This window comes from Coccinella septempunctata, chromosome 7 (assembly GCF_907165205.1).
Source record: "Coccinella septempunctata chromosome 7, icCocSept1.1, whole genome shotgun sequence".
NCBI classification, from domain to species: Eukaryota; Metazoa; Arthropoda; class Insecta; order Coleoptera; family Coccinellidae; genus Coccinella; species Coccinella septempunctata.
The window spans coordinates 29,143,337-29,165,340 of NC_058195.1; the positions used below are offsets into that span (position 1 = coordinate 29,143,337).

Consider the following 22,004-nt stretch of genomic DNA (forward strand, 5'->3'; position numbering starts at 1 on the left):
GTAAAATGGGGTTACTTTGAACGGTTTTTTGTTTTGAATCTATATATCTCCAGTAAGGCAGTGAATGAAAAATTCCAAAAAAATATATGTTACGGGCGTCAGTTCGTCCTTTCTAATGACAAAAAAATGAGATCTCAAAACGATCAATAACCTTTTTTTTTTAATTAATTTGTGGCTGTTCAAAGTAACCCCGCAGTCGGGGTTACTTTGAAAGCATATAATGAAACCATGCAATTTCAATGTAACTCCACAGATAAGGTTTCTTTGAACACTTCAAAACTAGAAACTTCTTGTTTTCGAAAGAAAAAAAAATTTATTCAACAGAAATACACAATTTACATAAAACGAGGACGCTTCACGAAAAGACTTCTTTTTTGATTTCATTTCACTTAGAGCTTTCTCTAAGGCTTCTGGTGTAAAGTTGGCATATTTTCTTGCTCCAATTGTTCTTTTATAAGAGCGGACCATTTTCAGCAAGATAATAATAGAGCTGGGGCTTCATTGATCACGTGCTAGGGCTTCATTGAACACGGTTCAAAGTAACCCCGAAAACGATGTCTAACCTCATTGTTGTAATAAAAAATTCATACAAAAAAAGTAAGTTGAAATATTTCAAATTGTTTCAATATAGCTCTGCTATGAAAATGTATTGGTGTAGCAAATATATTTTGTGAACATTTAGAGTGAATACTTACGGCTGCAGCAACAGAAGTTTGCACACCTTTTCGAACGTTACTTTTTTAGATTAGAAATGAAATGCCGAGATTGCCTACTTCATAGAAATAAGTTTCATACCAGTGTTGACATACCATTCTTAAATGTGTGACGAATTGAGTGGTGAAAACTAGATGTCGCTAAACCTAATGATTATTTCAATATGAGTCAATATAACGAAATTTATTTTTTGTTCAAAGTAGCCACGTGGTTCAAAGTAACCCCGTTTTACGGTAATTGTCAATAATAATTATTTCGTTTTCTAATGTTGACAATTAACGGTTACCATCGTAACCACAGAATGAATTAGTCAAATAATTGATGATTTCACATAGTGGTACTGTACGAAATTCAAAATTAAATATCTCGAAAACGAATGCAATAAATGAGAAAAAAATCAGTACGCTGAACTCACCCTATCTTTCCTATTCAAAATTTAGGGGTTGTTGTTCTAACACTAAGGGTTGAAGCGATATAGTTGTGAATTTGACCTCAAAAGTTGTCCCCCTTGAAACAAAAATCGACGTGACCGAGCATTTTTTCGAAATAAATTCATTCCGCCCGTTATCTCGTCCGTATCGTTTTAAAAAGCCCACCCTGTATATTTTCTATGCTAATTAACAATGAATTCAATTTAATAAATCATCGATTAGAAACATTAACATCTGAACATAGATGTCATCTAAACATAGTTCTGATATAATGCATCAATTCGCAGGCCGAAGTCACTTCGGCGCGGAAGCTTATCAGATGGCGTTCTCCGTTACTATTCATAATTAAATTCAAGACTAGCACGGAATTGGAAATTGTGAAATTGACCAAATTTCTTACAAGCTGCAAACTCTCACTTCGGCAAGGAATTTTGTGCCGGCTATCGATGATGCTAATGCTTATGTTTTGATCAGTTACATGTTTAATTCATTTGAGTTTATTGCGAATGACACATTTCGTGCCGAAGTGCACTTCGGCCCGCGAATTGATTGTCAATGCAGCTTTAATCTGACAATTTAAGCTTGACGAAAATGTGTGGGCCAAAGTTGAAAAAAATAAACGCCACGTGTACATTCTCGGGCGTGAAGGCTTTTTTTCTTAATTTGAAGCTTATGATTCAAGAATAACGAAAAAAATATAATCTGACAGTTTCAGCAAGCCGAAAAAATAAAAATTGGCCATAAAGGTCACAAAATCAGTTTTTTTTTTAATTATCTTCTCTCCTGGGCTTCAAATTGTTTCCGCATTCTATATAAAAGTTGTAGAGCACATATTCTACGAATTTTGTCGAAAGCAATTTTTTTTAAGTTCGAACGTTTTTGAGATATATGGCGATATATACATATATATACTTCATTCAACTTTATTTTAGCAGTCGGTTGGCCATGGAAATTTGACACATTTCACTCTGTATAGTACGAAAATGTGGGGTTATGAAGCTTGTCAAAACATTTTTGGGTTTTAAATCAACGCTATGTTGCCCGTTCTACGTAAAAGTTTCTGTTATTACGTATTTTATCACAATGTCGAATCTCTTCGGAAAATATGTGACGAACATAATTGAAGTTTATACAAACTGATTGAAGGCATACCAAATCCAGTTATTTGCATGGAAAATACAAGAGATCAGTATAATATCATAATATGCACTCGCTTGAGGAGAGTTAATGTTCGTTATCTTCTTTGGCTTACATCATTTGTAGATTTCAAAAATATTAACCCGAAGATGAAATGCATATGATGCAGTGGTTGGGAATGGGTATCTCCCGAAGGAATTAACAGATAATTATAAGAATGTTAAATTCTTCAACAAAAATCATCTTGCATCAATATAAGTAAAAGGAGTTGAAGGAAGTTTCAAGTTAAGATGCAACTTCACCGTTGAACAAAAATTTCACATGAATAAACAAGTAACAGGGCAACTTGCGCGTATTTGTGGCTATTCATCTTAATACATTGATGTAATTATAATAATTAGGTATTTATTAGTACCTTAAGACATTTACATTCTATAGGACAAGTCAAATGAAAAATAGAAAAATCCATTTTAGGGAACTTATTCTCCGATGACATTTATCGAAAATCCTGTAGTAAACTTTTCGCATTAATTCACTCAAAAATAAAATTCTCAAATACCACCACTTTTTTGGGTCTTCCAATAGAAGGAATTTCTTTGTCATACTCTTCATTCACAATCTTTCTGATTGTGGAAATATTCAGCTGAAATATAAGTCTTTCAGTTCATAATAATAATAATAATAATAATAATATAAATTCTCTTACATTGAATATGTTCGCTATCGTCTGACGTATTGTGCATTTTAGAATATCAGAGTATAACTATTTGAATGAGCGGACCTGAATTCTAAATAGCACTTCCTGAAACCCTGTCTCTTTTTTCAATCACTTTCGGCATTTTCGAATTTTCGTAATAAAAATTGATATTAGTTGTGGCAACGGCGTTATGACATTAACGACATTTCATGAGTGCCAACCTAACTTCGTTCTAGTTACAAAAACTTGAGAAAATTATTTCATGGCCAACCTACTGCTAAAATAAATTTGAATGAAGTATAGTTTTTACCTTAGCCCATGTGTGGCTAAGCTCTTTTCACCATCTAGCTCGAAAACGTTTGAGGATATGAAAAATTGCTTCAGATAAAAGTTTTATAGAATTTTATTATCTATAACTTTCATAATGAATACAGAAACGATTAGAGGTACAGGAAGGGAGATATCTAAAAAAAATGCCTTGTTATTATCTTCAAATTGTCAGACTTAAAAACCTCGACCCCTGATTAGTGTCAGATTAATGGGTCAACACGTCTGCAACACCGAGATTAACCATCTGTATGAAAATCTGACACGCTCGAGTATGTACAAGTAACGATTTTTTTTTACATTTTCAAAGGACCGCTATGACATTGCGTCACGTCCAAATTGTCAGTCCCTTGAAAAGTAGCTTCCTTTGGGTCCAAATAATATATCCTCCAAAAATCTGACACGCTGGAAAAAATTTTTCAATTCTTCCATTCGGCCAGCCCCACCACGCTAACTATCAGATTAACATGAATTTATTATCAGAGACACGTAGGGCATATACAGTATCTCAGGCCCGGTTATACACTTTAGATTCGAAATTGAAACCAGCTCAAATATAACAATTTCGTTCAATTTTGATGAGTTGAGCTGGGTTCAACTTTTAAACCTGAACTATACAACCGGGCCTAAATCTGACACGCTCTGACGATTTTTTTTTACACCTTTGAAAATCTGCAGACACTTTCCCCACCGCTGAAAGTGCATACATCATAGAGCCTTTTTTTTCTCTCTACCATCTAATCTTCAAAATCCATTAACGGCTGTTTTCAATAAACCTATCTATCCATCGTTTCACTTACTGACGATAGAGAAACCATCTGTTTTCGTTTCTATGATCTATCTGTAGATATATTTTAGAATGGTTTCTGTATCGATGGATAGATAGGTTTATTGAAAACGGCTGTAAGTCTTCATGACGCTCGAGTAAATCCCGATTTAGCATTGTCGGCTTCCCAATTATGAGAATTTTCATAAAAATCAAGAATCATAATATCAGTTTGTTGTAATGTTGGAAGATTTATGTTATACAAGTTATATAAGTTATATTTGCCCTTTCTTGACAAATAATTTTGATTTAAAATTTTAAACATATGCCTGAAGATTACCCCATTTTTGTGAGGGTGGAAACATATTTCGCGATTTTAATAAGGAAAATTTGGAGCAGACATGAACATTTCTTTTCCATAATATAATTTTTCTCAACAATCCAATTTTGTAGTCATGTTGGTTCAGAATGAGTTAACATAAAATAAATTTATTTTGACCATTATAAATTGGAGATTGAATGGAAGAATTGAAGAAGAAATAATGACAAAATGCTTGAACATTTCCAGTTTAGAAATTCCTCAAATCGGTCTTCATCTACTTTCTTGAGGTGTATAAGGCGTGCATTCAACAAAAGTTTTCGTCAAGTGAGTACATATTGAATTTACGAATAAACTACACATCTTTTAGTACCTATATGCATATTTCAGAACAAAAACGGAAAATACATAGTAGATGATATAATGATATCAATTTTTGTATTTCAACTCTAGTCGTTGATTTAAATTGTAATTTCAACAAATAGGTACTTCAATCAACGCCATAGTATTCTATTCTCTACTTTGCAAAGCAGAAAATTGTTTTTGATCTGCAAAGTTTGTGAACAGACAATTCGGAACGCTACAAGAGAAGGATGATTTTGAAGAGTTGAAGGCTTCATCCAAAATTCTTCTTTTCTTTAAACTTCGCAAGAACTTATTGAATCTGTGTACCGAAAAATCTTCTATAGGTAGCCAATATATATCTAATATTCAAAATTATAGCAGTTAAAACTGAGCCCATAATGTACCGGCACCCGGCACTGGCACTACTCCCAAGAGTGCCAAGCGCTACGTAATCGGTAGAATCGCATTTTACAGGCGGTCCGAGGAAGGTTGAATTTCTCGTACTTTTCAAGTCACGAAAATACTTATAATGGTCATATGAGAAAGAAATATTCCCAAGTGATAAAATATAAATAGCCAACAGTTAGAAATTTGAAGCAAAACGCCTAAATTTCACGTTGAAATAATGACATTTAGAATTTACGCGATCGATCCTAGACTCGCGGGTACCCTGCGAAATTATATACAGAAATCCATTACGGGCGTTACGATGGGAGATCACAGCTAGGTGGATACCAATTGAAAAGATATTCTTCTATGGGGTGAGACACAAATCAAGCCAATTGATAAACACTGTTTTTATTAAAAAAAAAATATTCATGAATCACCTTGTATGGACATGCCAAGCAGAATTTTTGGATTTCAATGTAGTTTCTTTTTCATGGTCATTAACTTGAAAAAATGTTAATGTCAATGTTCAAGATGGTCAGATATAGTACTTTCATTCATTCAGATATGGTACATATATGTATAGAAAAAGGCAAAAACCACTCCGGTCTTGTTTTTTTTTTTATTACGTATATGTTGAACAGCAACATTTGAAATCAGACTGTTGATTAGTTCAGGATTTATGAAACTTTCAAATTTCATTCGACATCTGATTATTACTCTAAACTACGACTCTCGGGCAATTAAAACGTCTTGATATGAATCCACTTTGATGACCTCAATTTATGGTTTTCGTTTGTCCCATTCATCCCGGGACACCTGCATAGTGTGATCGGCGTCACGAAATGGGTTCTTAGAAATGACCCTTATCCTTCCATACCCATATACAGGATGATTTATGAAGTCTGATCGAAATTTCTTTCGAGAGAATTTTCGGTCAGAATCAATTAATTAATCACCCTGTATATTGGTAGGTAGGAGATATTCATGAGTAGCTATTTCGTATTGCTGATAATAGGCCACATCATTGAGTATTAAACCATTAATGGTCATATATAGGGTAGGTGCATGGAAAGTTCCTCGTGGGACACCCTGTATTTCGCTATCACAGTGTAATCATCAGCTTGGTGAAGGCAAAACTGTGTTGAGAAGCTGAGGCTTATGAAATTCCTTTCAACGAAAAACGTAGAATTCAATTTCGATTGTCATTAGGTCGTAGCAACATCTATTTCATCTCATAAGAAAAAACACTTTAAATGTAATTTTTCACATTCTGAAATTACAGATAGAAGTAGTGTGATAAAAATTTGAAGGTGTTTGAGTGAAGTTGGCGATTGAGAGGATGCAGAATATTTAAATAAAATCACATACGGAAGGAATCATGGTATTATTTGAGCCTATTTCTATTTTTTTTTCTGTTTTTCAATGTTAATTATTTTTTGAAATATTCACTTAAACATTACTTAATCGGTGCTATTTTTCAGAACGCCGGAGAAGCCAGTATAGCCAATTTAGATTGGTGCAGGAATGCAAAAGGTTCCACACCAACAGCTGATCTCAGATTGAAGATGCAGAAAACTATGCAAAAACATGCGGCTGTTTTTAGAGATGAAGAATATCTGAAAGAAGGTATATTACCCAACTTTCTTTAATCGTCTTAGCATTTCTTCATTCTTATTTTCTGAGCTTTCTGTTTTATCGAATAATAAAAACTATGACTTCACACTATAAAGAATAATGAGCAGGATCATGCCTTAACAGGGGGGCAATCAATTCAGATCGTAACACTTGTTGAGATTTATATCAACGGGTGGTATGCATCTGAATTAATTCTTACTATGAAGAATATTCAGTCTTAAAAAAATACTGTCAAAATCACAGGTATATTACGAGAAGTGAACTCTGAAAGAACTGGGACTCTTAGGTACCGAAATACGACGAAAAGTTTGTCCAATTGAGAAGGAAGATGTAGAGCAAACCATCTCTTTCTAATGGTTCGGCAACCAATCGACTAACCGCATCAGACGTCAGACGTAGCAGTCGTCTCACTTGAATGCCCTGGGTTGTTTTTGTTTACATCGATATGAACCAATTGACAGAGCGCAGAGAGAGGTTGCTCTACATCTTCCTTTTCAGTCTTCCTCAGTTTGCCTGCATAGAGATGCCATTCCAGTTCTTTTAGAGTTCACTGAATAGGAGGCATAAAGGGACCATTAGCATTCCAGTTTTCACCAATGTATGATGGTATCATAGTTTATAATCATTTACCGAAAATACTGCGCAAAAAAATTAACGCACTTTCTGAAAATATCAATTTTAATGACATACATTGTCATTATTCGGGAAATTTATTTCCTTCCTCAGGCTAAAAACAATTTTACCTGAATTAGTAATGGGCAACATGAGATCCAGTATATCACTAACTACAAACTACTCCTAACAACCAAAAAATTATGGAACAAACACATAGGTACACTTTGTATTATAATTCAAAAAACAAAAAATCAACATTTGATAATGGAACATAAAAAACGGAAATGAAAATTACACCAGCTCACCTTGTGAATAAGAAATTTCGATGTGAATCTTTGAAGAAATTCAAATTCGTGGAGAAAATAAAAATCACAATTTTCTTTCATTTCGAGGACCCAAACAAAAACTCTGACGTATCGGTCGCAGGTTCATCCATTCGAATGTAACACAGAACTGCACAAGATGGAAAGTGGTATGTCATAAAAACTACAATTTAATTTCCTTTATCTGATTAGAATATACGATATTCAATGAACCTATATCAGACCGCGCATTCATTGAATTTGGCATCTCTTTGAAATTCCGTTTGAACCAATTGTTCTCCTTGGTCAGAATTTTCGCGTCTTCAAATTCAAACTGATGTCCCTCAGATACTATTTTCCAAACTTAAGGACAAGGATCCAGATTACAGGCAATCAGGTTTGGTTTATAAAGTTAATTGTAGATATTGTACAGGTACTTATATCGGACAAATTAGACAGTATTTCGGTACTAGGATTAAACAACATCAATCAGATTGCATGAAACAGTCCTAGACAACGGCTCTTTCACAGCATGCCGTGTCTGAGGGACATCAGTTTGAATTTGAAGACGCGAAAATTCTGACCAAGGAGAACAATTGGTTCAAACGGAATTTCAAAGAAATGATCTGTATTAGGAGAGACCCGAATTCAATCAATGCGCGGTCTGATATAGGTTCATTGAATATCGTATATTCTGATCTGATAAAGGAAATTAAATTGTAGTTTTTATGACATACCACTTTCCATCTTGTGCAGTTCTGTGTTACATTCGAATGGATGAACCTGCGACCGATACGTCAGAGTTTTTGTTTGGGTCCCCGAAATGAAAGAAAATTGTGATTTTTATTTTCTCCACGAATTTGAATTTCTTCAAATGATTCACATCGAAATTTTTTATTCACAAGGTGAGCTGGTGTAATTTTCATTTCCGTTTTTTATGTTCCATTATCAAATGTTGATTGTTTGTTTTTTGAATTATAATACAAAGTGTACCTATGTGTTTGTTCCATAATTTTTTGGTTGTTAGGAGTAGTTTGTAGTTAGTGATATACTGGATCTCATGCTGCCCATTACTAATTTAGGTAAAATTGTTTTTAGCCTGAGGAAGGAAATAAATTTCCGAAACGTTGCGCTGCTGAATAAATTGTAAATTGATAGTTACTTGTGACTGAAACCTTCACCTATTTTAATTATAATTATTGTGATGGTTTCTTAATATCTTCTAATATATCTGTTGTGATGGATTCATTATAGCATCGAAGTATGTTCTTCCTTTTTCCATTACCCATTAGATCCAGTTTCATCGAATTCAGTCGATATTGCCTATCAGATTACCCATTTCTTAAGTTTATTCTTTTGGGCCATAGGATTCTTGATGTTTTTAAGGTCCATGGGGACCATGTCATAAAGACGAGGTGCCAAATAGCTGAAACATCTTTGGCCTATTTGCTTTTCCGCTCTTGGTTCGTATGATTTGTTCCTTATATTTCTTGTTGCATATACGCAGTCAGGAGGTCTCAGCTTTATTTTCCCACTACTTATAGTATTCAATATCTGTAGAGCAAACAGCTGAGAAGTATCCATGACAACTGACAAAGTATACAGCCCATCGGATGGAAACAAGAGGGGTTTGTTGTAAATTACACGGAGCAATTACACTTTTGCATAACTTCTACTCTTTATATATAAGTCTTATATGCTCCACCCCATCCTATAATGCCTTATGATATTTGAGACCGACAGAGAGAATTGTACACTGTTTTCAACTGGGGAATATCAAGGTATTTTCTTAAAAATTTTATTTTGGCCAGTAAACATCTAAGTTTCACCAATAAACTATCTATATGTCAGTGACGGCTCGTGCCCATAAGGTGTGGGTCGGCCAGACCCAGGATATACAGGGGAATATCATGAAATAAAATTAATATCTATTTTTTCAACCAATAACTGAAAATGAAAACGCGGAATCCCACCATAATCTCTGTTTTTCTAAAATTAAATATTGATATATTTTTTGTCGATTAAGTTTCTAAAGATAAGTTGGATAGGGTTGCGGCTAAGGGATGGAAAAAAATATTCAATTTTATTTCCCAAAAATAAATGCAATCAGAAATGACATGTTTTTCAGCATCTTGATAAGTTATTGGTTGAGAAACTACTCATTTCAGTGTTTCAGTGTCTTCATTTTGAGTGGTTGATTAATATTGAAGAAATATTAATTTTATTCCAGACTTATGCCCCATCCTGTAGATATAGTCTGATTTATTTTTATACAACAGTGTATAAAAGTTTCGTTTTCAATGCGATATAATGGCTTGTTTTTGGAGAAAGAATGTACTACACTTCTTTGTTTTTGCCCAGCTTTTGAATAATAGTTTTATTCTTCTTCGGTGTCTCTCTGTAAATACCGATAACAAATTTATTACAACACAAAACATCAATACGAATCAAAATTTTAAGTTCACTGAAACACATCTACAATTTTGATTTTAAGTGAAAATGTACTAATTTTTCCTTTCTTTATTTCACCATTCTTCCTTGTACTGTCACATGATCTTGTGACAGGATGCAAAGTTTGTTTCGATTTGCTACTACTCCAATTATTCAACAAAAAGAAATTCAGAATCCACTCAGATTGTCAAAATTTACGAAATGAATCGAAGAAAACTGATAAACACGTGCACCCCTTTCTCTTATTCTACGACACTGACCTAATTCAATTCATAATATGGGAACAGCGATGCGGATGCGATTCTTATATCCCCACTCCGAGGCTCGGCCGGCCGGCCTACGCGTATTCAAGAAGCTTCGAAATAAGCGTGCCCTTATAAATTCACTAGGAATTACGAATTTTTATGGTCAAAAAATCACTAAACTACTCTTATACGGTCGGAATACCCTTTTTCAAAAATTAACTATTCATTTAATAATAAAAAAATCTAACTATAATTAGGGATATATTATATTTTCATTGACTAAACTACTCTTAAAAGGTGCGAATACGCTCTTTTCTAAAATAGACATAATATTTAATGATTAACTATTCATTTGATAATATAATATCTTAGAATAGACAATGAGGAAATCTAGAAATATGACAACTAAACGACCAAACCATAGCAAGGTAGGCCCAATTCGTGCTGGCCGACCGTGTATGTATCTAGCAGCGACGTAATACGATGTTCAACTTGGTGATAACTGCGTGCGACGTAGGTGCTGTATAGTACAATAACTTGAAGCGTTTCGCTAGGCTACTGCCGGCTGGCCGACCTAGCGTGTTTAGCGTAAGGAAAGAGAACTTCGAAATAAACTAACTCAGGGCGACAGGGGCGTCACGTTGATCGAAATAAGTTGTCGTACGTATTACTAGGGAATTAATCGAGAATTTAATATCGAAATTAATCATTTGGAATAAGTTTTGAAGAATAAAATAATTATAATTATTTTCCATTACCATTTCTCGATTATTTTTGGGTCGGCCCGGCCGACCCTGCATACCCGGACGAGCCGTCATTGCTATATGTTTATCCCACTTCAAGTGATTATCGATTATTATTCCTAGGTATTTTACTTCATCAGCTTCTGCAATTGTCATCGAACCCTCGACAACCAATTTGCCCATGTGTGGTATGCCTGACTCATAAGGAGAAAATGTTAAATATTTTGTTCTTATTGGCATTCGTTGTGAGCTTATTTTCTTTGAACCACAGACTCACATCTATAAGATCTTTTTCTGCTTCTCTCTTCAGATTTTCCCAGGTGATACCCTTGTAAATGATAGCGGTGTCGTCCGCGAAACTGATTACTTCCCCTTTCTTTTTCATAAGTAGTAAACTGTTGACATATATAATAAATAGTAGAGGCCCCAATACAGTTCCTTGTGGTATTCCATATTTGACTTGCTTAGCACTACTTCTTGTTTCTGCTATTTCCACCTGTTGGTAAAATTTTTGTAAAAACACAAAATCCTATCTGATAGTCAGTTCGGATTCAGGTCAGGAAATCTACTGAGGACGCCATAAGGACACTAGTAGAAACGGTGTATAGTGTTTTGGACGGGGACGGGGTTGGTTTGTGCGTCTTCATAGACCTCACAAAAGCCTTTGACACTGTGTCGCATGGAAGGTTGCCACGAAAACTACTTGAGCGGACTCAGAGGAAAATCGTACCTGTTGTATCCTTTTTGATAAATAACTCTTCATCAGTATATACGATTTTCCTCTGAGTCCGCTCAAGTGTAGTTTTCGTGGCAACCTTCCATGCGACACAGTGTCAAAGGCTTTTGTGAGGTCTATGAAGACGCACAAACCAACCCCGTCCCCGTCCAAAACACTATACACCGTTTCTACTAGTGTCCTTATGGCGTCCTCAATAGATTTCCTGACCTGAATCCGAACTGACTATCAGATAGGATTTTGTGTTTTTACAAAAATTTTACCACACGGACCTGGCATGTTCTACTGGGTGCCAACATTGAATAAAGTTCCATCAATTCCAAACGTTCTCCACCGTGGAAAAATGCTATGTTGCTCTGATGAGGCCAAATGAGGCCGAAACCATGGTCAGCATCTGCTTTTCTTCGGTGGAGCGTACTCCATTTGGGGCCTTGACGATGGCAAATTGGCTAGTTCAATTCAGATCGTAACACTTGTCGATATTCATATCGTCGGGTGGTATGCATCTGAATTTATCCTTATTATTTTATTCATTGCCTCCCCGTTTAGGCGTGATCATTCTTCATTTAAGAATAATGTTATGTTTGAGTTTATTTCCTTCATTCAAAGAAGTTTATTGAGATTACTGTGAAAAATATGTACCTGAACTTGTTCGAATGTACTATTATATAATATAATACTTATAAGATACATTCCCTAAAGGTTTCATCATCATAATATTCATTATTTACAGGAGTAGATAAGATGTCTGTTCACTACAAAGAAATGAAGGATCTCAAAGTTCATGATCGTAGTCTTATTTGGAACAGCGATCTCGTAGAAACACTTGAACTGCAGAATCTGATGCTCAATGCCATGCAGACCATTGTTGGAGCAGAAAATAGGAAGGAAAGTCGTGGTGCACACGCAAGAGAAGATTACAAGAAAAGGTAATGTCATTTTTTTGTCGCTTTAAAGACTAGAACTCAAGATTAGACCTTTCAGTGCACATCAGTGTTCAAACCTATTCCCCTATTGTAAATCTGACCTCCTCCCCCTTGTTGTTTCTCAATAACTAGGACAGTTTATAAAAAACAATCAGAGGGACAGTGTAATCCAACAAAAACTTGACACTTCGATCGGCTTTAAAAGGAAAATGATTTCGAACAACTTTTCCGCTCTTTGAATCCCCGTAACTGCAACCTCCGAACGGGGGTGAGCACAACACCTTAATTTTGAATAGAGTTGAAGGGTGTTGAGATACCTCAAGTTGAGAATCTTATCAAGTACTATCTGACCCTAAAATTTCGCTTGAATATATCGATCGATAATGAAAAAACAGCGAAAATAGAGAAAGAGGCAATGTGGAATTTTTCTCGAGACTATTATTCGTGTCCGACACATTTCAAAGGAATTTAGTATTTTGTTGTTAATTTTTCATCCAAAAAAATAGATTTACTATGTTTTTCATTTATCTTAGTTTATCGTGAATTTTTAAGAACGTTACAAGCATGTCAAAACGATTGTAAATTTGTAGTAGGATTAAAATGCATGTGTATTCCATAGAAGAAAGAGTGAAAATGATGAAATTATTCTTTAGAAACAACGACTAATATGCCCGATTTCAATTATTCAAAGAAATAAATGGCTTCTAAAGTTGGATTGTATCTGAGTATTTCTTTTTTTTTTGAAAATCGAAAATAATATGAATACATATTTATAATGAATGCTCAACACGCCCTATTCCTTTTTCAATGCATGCTTCGCAAGGGCGAATCAAAGTTCACACGAAGGAGAATGACAGTGAGCTGACAAGTGTGTGTTTATCGTTCTAATCATGCAGCTGAGTCCACCAACAAACGAAACAAACCTGACCTACAAAATCAAGAATCAAGAAACTTATAGCTCACAAACGCAGTGCAAGGAGAATCTGGCAGCGCACACACTCCCCACCAGATAAAAATTCTAGAAAATCAACTACTCGCATATCTGCTATAAGTAACACGTCCAATACAGAATGGGCTAGAAGTGACGAACCGTTTGCCAAACACCTAGCTGCAGTATTTACCCCAAACAATAACGCCACAGACCTGGAAATAGAAAAAAAACTTCTAGATATATCTGGCAACATATCCGCTATCAAATCCTTTAAAACAGCTGAAGTACAAGATGTTATAAATCATCTCAATCCAAGAAAATCCGCAGGAATTGACAGAATAACGAGAAAAATTATTGAAGAGCTGCCAGAAAGTGGAGTAACTGTACATGAGTGAATTCAAAATGCCATACTGAATAATAACTGAAGTCCAGAGCAGTTCAAAATAGCATGGGTTATCCCCATCCAAAGAGCATGTAAACATCCAAAGTGTGCTATCTCATATCGGTGAATTAGCTTGCTCCGCATCTTATTGAAAATCCTAAAAAGACTGGGAAGAATCAACTCTGATCCAAATGCGCTGCAATGGATACGAGACCACCAGTTTGGATGCCGAGCAGCCTACTATATTATAAAGCAAACCAAAAAAAACATTTATATTCTGAACCAAGCACTGAAACAGAAAAAATACTTTGCATCTATATTTCTTCGAATCAAGGATTCGATAAGGTATGGCATCTAATACCACTGTATAAATTAAAGAAATTTCTTTCCTTAACATATTCCAAACTTTACCGATAGTCGAAAACGGACGTGTAAATGACGACATAATAGCTAATGCCTGATAACATGGAGTACCACAATGAAGTAGTTTAGGACCCTACTGTATCTATTTTACACGAAAGATCCAGCTTCGAATCCACTCACGGTAATGGGTAGATTTGCAGACGACACAGCTGTCGTAGCTAGCTACAAAGACCTAGAACAAGCTTCCCATTTGTTACAGAACAACCTGAATTTGATACAAACATGGTTGCAAAAATGGAGAATCAAGATCTATTAAACCAAATCTGTACAAGTCAACTTCACACTAAGAAAGGACGAATCTAATTCTACACGAAGACCTGAATGGACCATAGTTGAAGGACGCCATCGGGAAAAAAAAGGAATCATCACACGAGGCTACTGACTGAAGTTCAAAGCGATCGCCGAGTCGGCAGCAGATCTAAAAGAAATTTGAAGACTGGACTTCATCACGACACTTGAGATCGCCCAGCTCCAAAACCAGTAAATAAGCGTATGGAATGTATCTATTCTGATTGCTCATAATTATTATTATAATAAAACATTGTGTTGACGCTTGATTTTCTCTGAACTTGGAAGCCATTTATGTCTGTACGTAACGTTTCATTATACTAAGAGAGAGTTGAAGAGCTGCCATGAACGTAAAGTTAACGTTATAATTGACATCAACGCATGCTCATTCGTCAGTTTTTAACATTAACGGTTAGCGTCAGCTTCACCGCCTACGTAAACTAGCGTTCTCCCACGTATACCTCAAACATCGACGTACGTTAACCGAACGTTAAGCAAGTAGCACCGATGACTTGCGAATGGCCGAAGTTTGACTGTTGAATGCAATAGGGTACTCGAAGGATTTGTCTAAATCAGTTGCCGTTCGTTGCCGTGGGGCACACAAGCTTTTACCTCCATTGATTCCAATGCTGCTTCGGTCGAGTTTGAGTAGTGTCTTATTGTGTTTTGTGCAAGTTTTTGGAAAAAATTTTGTTCCCGACGTTAGATCTCCTAATGATGGATAGTTCGTTTAATCGAGTTTTTTTTTTAATTCCGAACAACGGGTATTCTAAAAAACTTTATATCGTCCCTTTCATCTCTACTTCCACACTGGAATACACAACAAAAAGCAAGCATTTTCTCAGTAGCAGCAAAAGTATAAATATCAAAAACTTTAACACACATCGGTTCAATAAAATGCTTTGTGTCCAACGGCAACGAACGGTCAACTGATTTTGAACAATCGTTAGAGTACCCTATTCTCGATAACCTCTAACGGTCGTTGTTTACATTTTCCTTTATTTTCTCATAATGAATGAAAGTTGTTATAGGAAATCAGCATTGATTTTGAAGTTATCAAAAGGATTAAGTTATAAAACATTGTTATCAGATTATATTCAGTAAGGAAATGGCTGAAACTCCACCGCGTGTCTCTAGCACTTAAACATTTCATTGATAATAAAATACTTCAAAGTTGAAAATTCTCTTTATTATGCTTTTAAACCATAAGAACATCAATATTCCAAATATTATTCCACCTGTGGAGGCTCAATATTAGATAAAAGAGAGTTCACGCAAAACAAAAGCAAAATCCAAATTGATAGGTTATGTTTAACGTCTGACGTTTCATGATAGCAGCACTTCAACTCAAATTTCATTACAACACGAAAACGTCATATTTGACGTTGCGCACTTCAACTCTCTTATATCAAATTCTCAAACCATATTTATTTAATGAAAAATGTACACTTAATCATGATTTAAAAATTTAATCTCAGTTTAAAAAAAACGGCGCATAAGCCGAAATTGGGACTTCGCATTCAAATTGGGATTAAACAAATTCAAAATGAGACTAAATCTCATATTGGGAAATGACATTTCCTCTTAAATTTGGTATTTGTGTATATTGTCAAATAATAAAGCTATTGAACAGATCATTTTGAGTATTTTGTGGCAATAATTATGCCAGGTTACATTAAAGCAGCGGAACTGCTGGTGTTGGTAATAGATAAGGCTCCTTGTCATGTAGGATTAGAAGAGGTCTTCCAAGAACCACAATTTCTGGACAATAATCTACTTAGACCCAGTCCTTACAGTCCAATGCTAAATCCTATAGAATTTGCGTGGTCAAATTTTAAATCCGCAATTAAAAGGGCAATGTCTACAAGGATGCCACAGATTTTGCTCGTGAATCTTCCTCAAAACAAGTTCCGCTTGCTTGAATTGAAAATTATATTGCCTGATCATATAAATATAATAAAGTATTATTAAGTAAGGCATTCGACTCGGTGAATCGGAGAGCACTATGGAAAATCATGGCACGTCTTGGAGTACCCGAAAAATTCTTAGCAGTGTGTAAAAGCCCTCATACCAACAACACCGCTAGAATTCAGAATAATGTTTCCACAACCGACCATTTCTCAACCAACTCTGGAATAAAACAAGGCTGCGTATTGGCGCCTTTACTGTTCAATATTTTAGCCATAGCTGTATCGATAATTGCTGACATTAGTATGCCCGTAAGAGGTGTTGGGATAAGATTCAGATTTGATGGAGGCCTGTTTAACCTGAAGCGCCTCGGAGCAAAAACTCGTACCAAGTTTATCACTGAACTTCAATATGCAGACGACTGTTCACTTATCGCTAGCAGCTCAGAGGATCTACAGATAATGTTGGACGCCTATAAACATACGTACGAAGCTTTATGATGAAACTTTAGAACAGGTCGAGCAGTTCAAATACTTGGGAAGCTTCATAAATACTAGGGCTAACCTAGACACGGAAATACAAAACCGTTTCAATTCGGCATCATGGGCATTCTGGAAGCTAAAGGACAGAGTGTTTCAAAATCACGACCTCAATCTGAAGACCAAGACAGCTGTTTACAAAGCAGTGGTTTTCCGAACGCTTCTTTACAGAAGCGAAAGCTGGACGCCCTACAGGCGACATATTAAACAGCTTGAACAAACGCAACAACGTCATCTAAGACAGATAATGCACATCAGATGGTTCCACAAAGTTTCGAATGCAGAAGTCTTGCAAAGCGCGAGTTGTACAACAATTGAGACTCAAGTAACGAGGGCTCAGATGGAGCGGCCACATTCTGAGGATGCGAGACACAAGACTCCCCAAAATAGCTCTATATGGCGAATTCACTGAGGGAGCCCGGAAACCAGGAGGCCAGTATAAGGGGTTTAAGAATACACTACATCAATCCCTAAAATCAGTTTATGCCAATCATAACTGGGAACAACTAGCCTCAGACAGGTCACAGTGGAGGTCTTTGGTACACAGTTATAATGGGGACTCTAGAAGGATACAGCGGCGGCCAGATCTGGTTGGTGACTATCCATGCCCGGAATGTGATAGGATCTGTAGGTCGGTTGGGTCTCTACAGTCACAGGAGAGCACAGAGTCGCAATTAGCCCTGAAAAATTATAAGTCTGTTCGCGCCTTTTTTTTTGTTCCCTTTCTGGTCTTTTTGTAGATTCATTCCCGGTAACGGGATACAGCAATGAATGAATGGATGAGCATTATTTAACATTTTTTGAGCTTCATCTTTAAACATCAATGCACCGAACGTCAACGATGAGAAACCCATAGTAATGACATGCAGAATTACGTCTGTCATTATATATGAATTAATCAAATGAGATATGATCTGTTTCGTGAAATGGATATACTTATATATTTCAAGCGCTTGTAGAAAAAATATTGTTCCTAACTCTTGCGTCTTACCCGCACTCAACTGCTTACCCGAACTCTGCTTCGCATCGTTCGGGCAACGGCAGTTTCGTCTGTTCGCACTTTTTTTTTGTCTTTTTCTTTTTTCCATTTTCTTTTTTTTTCCTTTTTTTTTCGGTCTTTTTGTAGATTCATTCCCGGCAACGGGATACAGCAATGATGAATGAATAAATATTAATAACTGTACGCGATATGTATCGCATATACAGCGATATTTTTCTGATGTTCTATGTAAACCTACGGCCGTTTTCAATAAACCTATCTATCCATTGTTTCACTTACTCACGATAGAAAAACCATCTGATTTCGTTTCTATGATCTATCTGTAGATATATTTTGGAATAGTTACTAAGTGAAACGATGGATAGTTAGGTTCATTGAAAACGGCCGTTAGTTGATATGGATATGTGATTCTCATTGAGAAAGAAATATTGATTCCCAAATTTTTCAATTGAGTTGTTCATAAAATACCCTTAGATTCAGTTCATATACACCTGAAGTAAATTTTTTGCTCCACTCCACTATCAAGTGGATTATTTGCGGTGAGGAGAATAAAACAAATTCTTGGGGATAGAGAGGCACTACTTACTTACTACGCCCAGTTTCACAGTTCAGCAATATACGGCATCATACTGTGGGATTCGTCGTCGTCGGAGGATGGCAGAATTTTCATAAAACCAAAACAAGCATTGAGGCTTATAGCTGGGGTGAAACGAACGACTAGTTGTCGACAACTTTTTGTGAAATACCATGTACTCACAATCCCATGCTGTTATATTTTGGAATGCCTCTTTTTCGTTCATTCGAATAAACGTTTTCAAAAACATTCACTTATCCACTAGCATTACACCAGAAATCGTGAACATTTTTTGGCACCTGATCATAGATTGAAGAGAACGCAAAACACACATCTGTACAACGGAATAAAGTTGTACAATAGACTTGAAGTGCCTGCCAGATGGGAGTTTCAAGAGAAGGATGATTGACAACGCGTTTTACTGTATTGTAACGTTTTCTTTGCTTGATTAAAACGTCCAACTTATTAAAATTATTTATTTACACTTAATACACATATAACTCACAAACTAACTATTACACTACTATTTATTTCCACTCTTATTTATTTCCACTAGTCGCTTGCACTATTACTGTACTTGTACTTTCCTACCTGCTCCTCCGCTGGGCTTATATAGGCGCCGGAAACATTCAGGTAGATTCGCGGTTATTCTGGAAGCTCTCGACCGCTCTAGTTCTCGAAAGGTCCGACCGCAAGGGCCGGACTGGTTACACTGTCCCCTCCTTAAGCCTGTTCTGTCCCAGAACAGATTTAGTGAATTCCTCCGAGGACCGTGGCGAAACTTGCACTCGTCACCATTCCTACAGTAGCCATTCTGATGGAAGTAGCACTCCACAGTTTTCCCAGGCTCCCTGGCCTGCTTTGGGTTGAAACTGCACACCAGGATCCGTATACCAGTCCCCTGAAATACCACCTCCAGCATGCTTCGCACAACTCGCCAATTCAGCTGGTCCAATCCACAACCGAGCTTGGGAACAGCTAATTTCCTAACTCCAAAGCGTTGAAGGTCTTCTTTCAAGCTATGCAGTGCCGTCCATAGATTCTGATAGGTTGGCTTCTGATAGGAATGTCGCTTGGTGACTAGGTAATAAATGAACCGACCTTCAGCCTTCAATTTCAAAACTTTTCCGATTCTTGGCTGCTGTCGCAATAGTTGTTCCTGACGTCCAAATTTATTTCTGAATACTCTTGCTATTCCTTTGCTCATACGAAGGTCCTCCGCTACGCAATGAGCGAGAGAGTATTCCTCAGACACGGTAAAGAGATCTTGATGTACTTCCTGTGTGACGCCGAACCGTGCAACGCGTGTCTCACCATAACAATCCATAAACTTCTGGTAATCGCTGCTACCTTGCATCGGGGCTTCCACAAGACGTACTTCTTCTTTGTCCTGCGCGTACGGGGCTAATCGGTTGAAATGGACAACCTTTGGTTTTCCTCTGGGGAGCTTCCTTATCCGGTAAACTACATCATTTATCCTCTTGATTACTTCATACGGTCCCTCCCACTGCCTCTGCAGCTTTGGTGAAAAACCTTTCCTCCTTTGTGGATTATGTAGCCACACCAGATCTCCAGTGGTGAATCCACCTTCAATAGCCTTGATGTCGTAGCGCATTTTCATTCGGTCACTTGCTTGCTGCATTTGTTTGCGTACCTTGTCATGAATGTGATCCAGCTTGGTCCTTAATTTACTAACGTAGTCCTCCCCAGCTACGTCATCTCCAGGCTTACATCCAAACTCTAAGTCGCAAGGCAGCCTTATTTCTCGGCCGAACATTATACTGGATGGAGTTTCCTTGGTAGATTCTTGAACCGAAGATCTATATGCCATGGTGAATAGATGTAAATATTCATCCCAATCCCGCTAGTGATCAGAAACTACTTTGGCTAGATGTTTTCCCATGGTCCGATTCATTCGTTCGACCATGCCGTCTGATTGTGGATGAAGAGGTGTAGTCCTTGTTTTGTGAATTCCCAATTTGCTGCATACTTCTTGGAATAACTTCGATTCAAAATTTCGGCCTTGATCACAATGCAGCTCCAGAGGTATTCCAAATCTGCAGAAGAATTCTCTGACCAATTTATCAGCTACCGTACTTGCTTCTTGATTAGGAATACCGTAGGCCTCCACCCATTTCGTGAAATAGTCCATCGCTACCAAAATGTACTTGCTTCCATGGTCTGTTTCGGGAAAGGGGCCAGCGATGTCGATAGCTACTCGTTCCATGGGAGATCCGACGTTATATTGCTTCATTGGTGCTTTTCCTCTACCATAAGGTCCGTTAGCAGCAGCGCAAACCTTGCATCTTCTACACCAATCTTTAACGTCCCTCTTACAATTTAGCCAATAAAATCGCTGCCTGACTTTTTCCAACGTCTTGGTTATCCCGAAATGTCCACCTGAAGTTCCATTATGTAGTCTGGTCAGAATGTCTGTCACACGGCTCTTTGGCACAATCAACTGAAGTCTCTGCTCAGTTCCATCTTCATTTTCCCAACAACGTTTCAGAAGACCTCCATCAATCTTCAATGTTTCCCATTGTGCCCAATACGACTTTACATTCTGGCTCAGTCTGGATACTTCTTCCCAAGTAGGTCGTCTACCGCTCTTCTTCCAACTCAGGATTACTTTCAAGTCGTTATCTTCCTCTTGTGCTCTTTGAATTTCTTCAGGTAGCCAGTCGTCTTCGATTACGGTGGTCCGCCTCAAATCAATCTTTTCTTCCAGACGCGAACAATGGCTCGAAGTCTGGGGACACTCCATGGTTTCGGTCGAGCCATTGTCTACCACAGCGACTCCTTTTATTTTCTCAGCTGTAGCCCTTTCAAATTCTGGACGATTCTGCTTGAAATGCCTCCTTTTGTTGCAGTTCCAGCACACAGCATCCTTTTTACTAGCAAGCAATATTCTGCGGACTTTTTCTCTGACAATCTCCTCAACAGATCGATCTGTTTCTTGCTCTTGTCTTACACGAAGGTGTCCCCTATGCGACGCTTGCTTCGCTGCCTCAATTTCCAAAGCCTGGGCTAAGGCATCATCAATGGTTCTAGGGCGTGCTAGTCTCAGGGCTTGTTGTATTTCGCTATCCTTTATCCCGTCCACGAATGTCTGGATTGATAGCTGTTCCAGGAAGCTATCTGGAGCAGATGGATAAGCTAACCTGACTAATCTCGCCACAT

General features: G+C 37.0%; 1 protein-coding gene across 1 annotated transcript in view; it reads left to right on the top strand.

Moving 5' to 3' along the window:
* The window catches only part of LOC123316664 (succinate dehydrogenase [ubiquinone] flavoprotein subunit, mitochondrial), a 61,054-nt gene that overhangs the window by 36,601 nt on the left and 2,449 nt on the right, over window positions 1–22,004 (top strand). Inside the window, exons 9-10 of the mRNA XM_044902853.1 lie at window positions 6,608–6,752; window positions 12,587–12,782. Of these exons, the coding sequence (XP_044758788.1) occupies window positions 6,608–6,752; window positions 12,587–12,782 (341 nt within the window). The remainder of the gene's footprint in view (window positions 1–6,607; window positions 6,753–12,586; window positions 12,783–22,004) is intronic.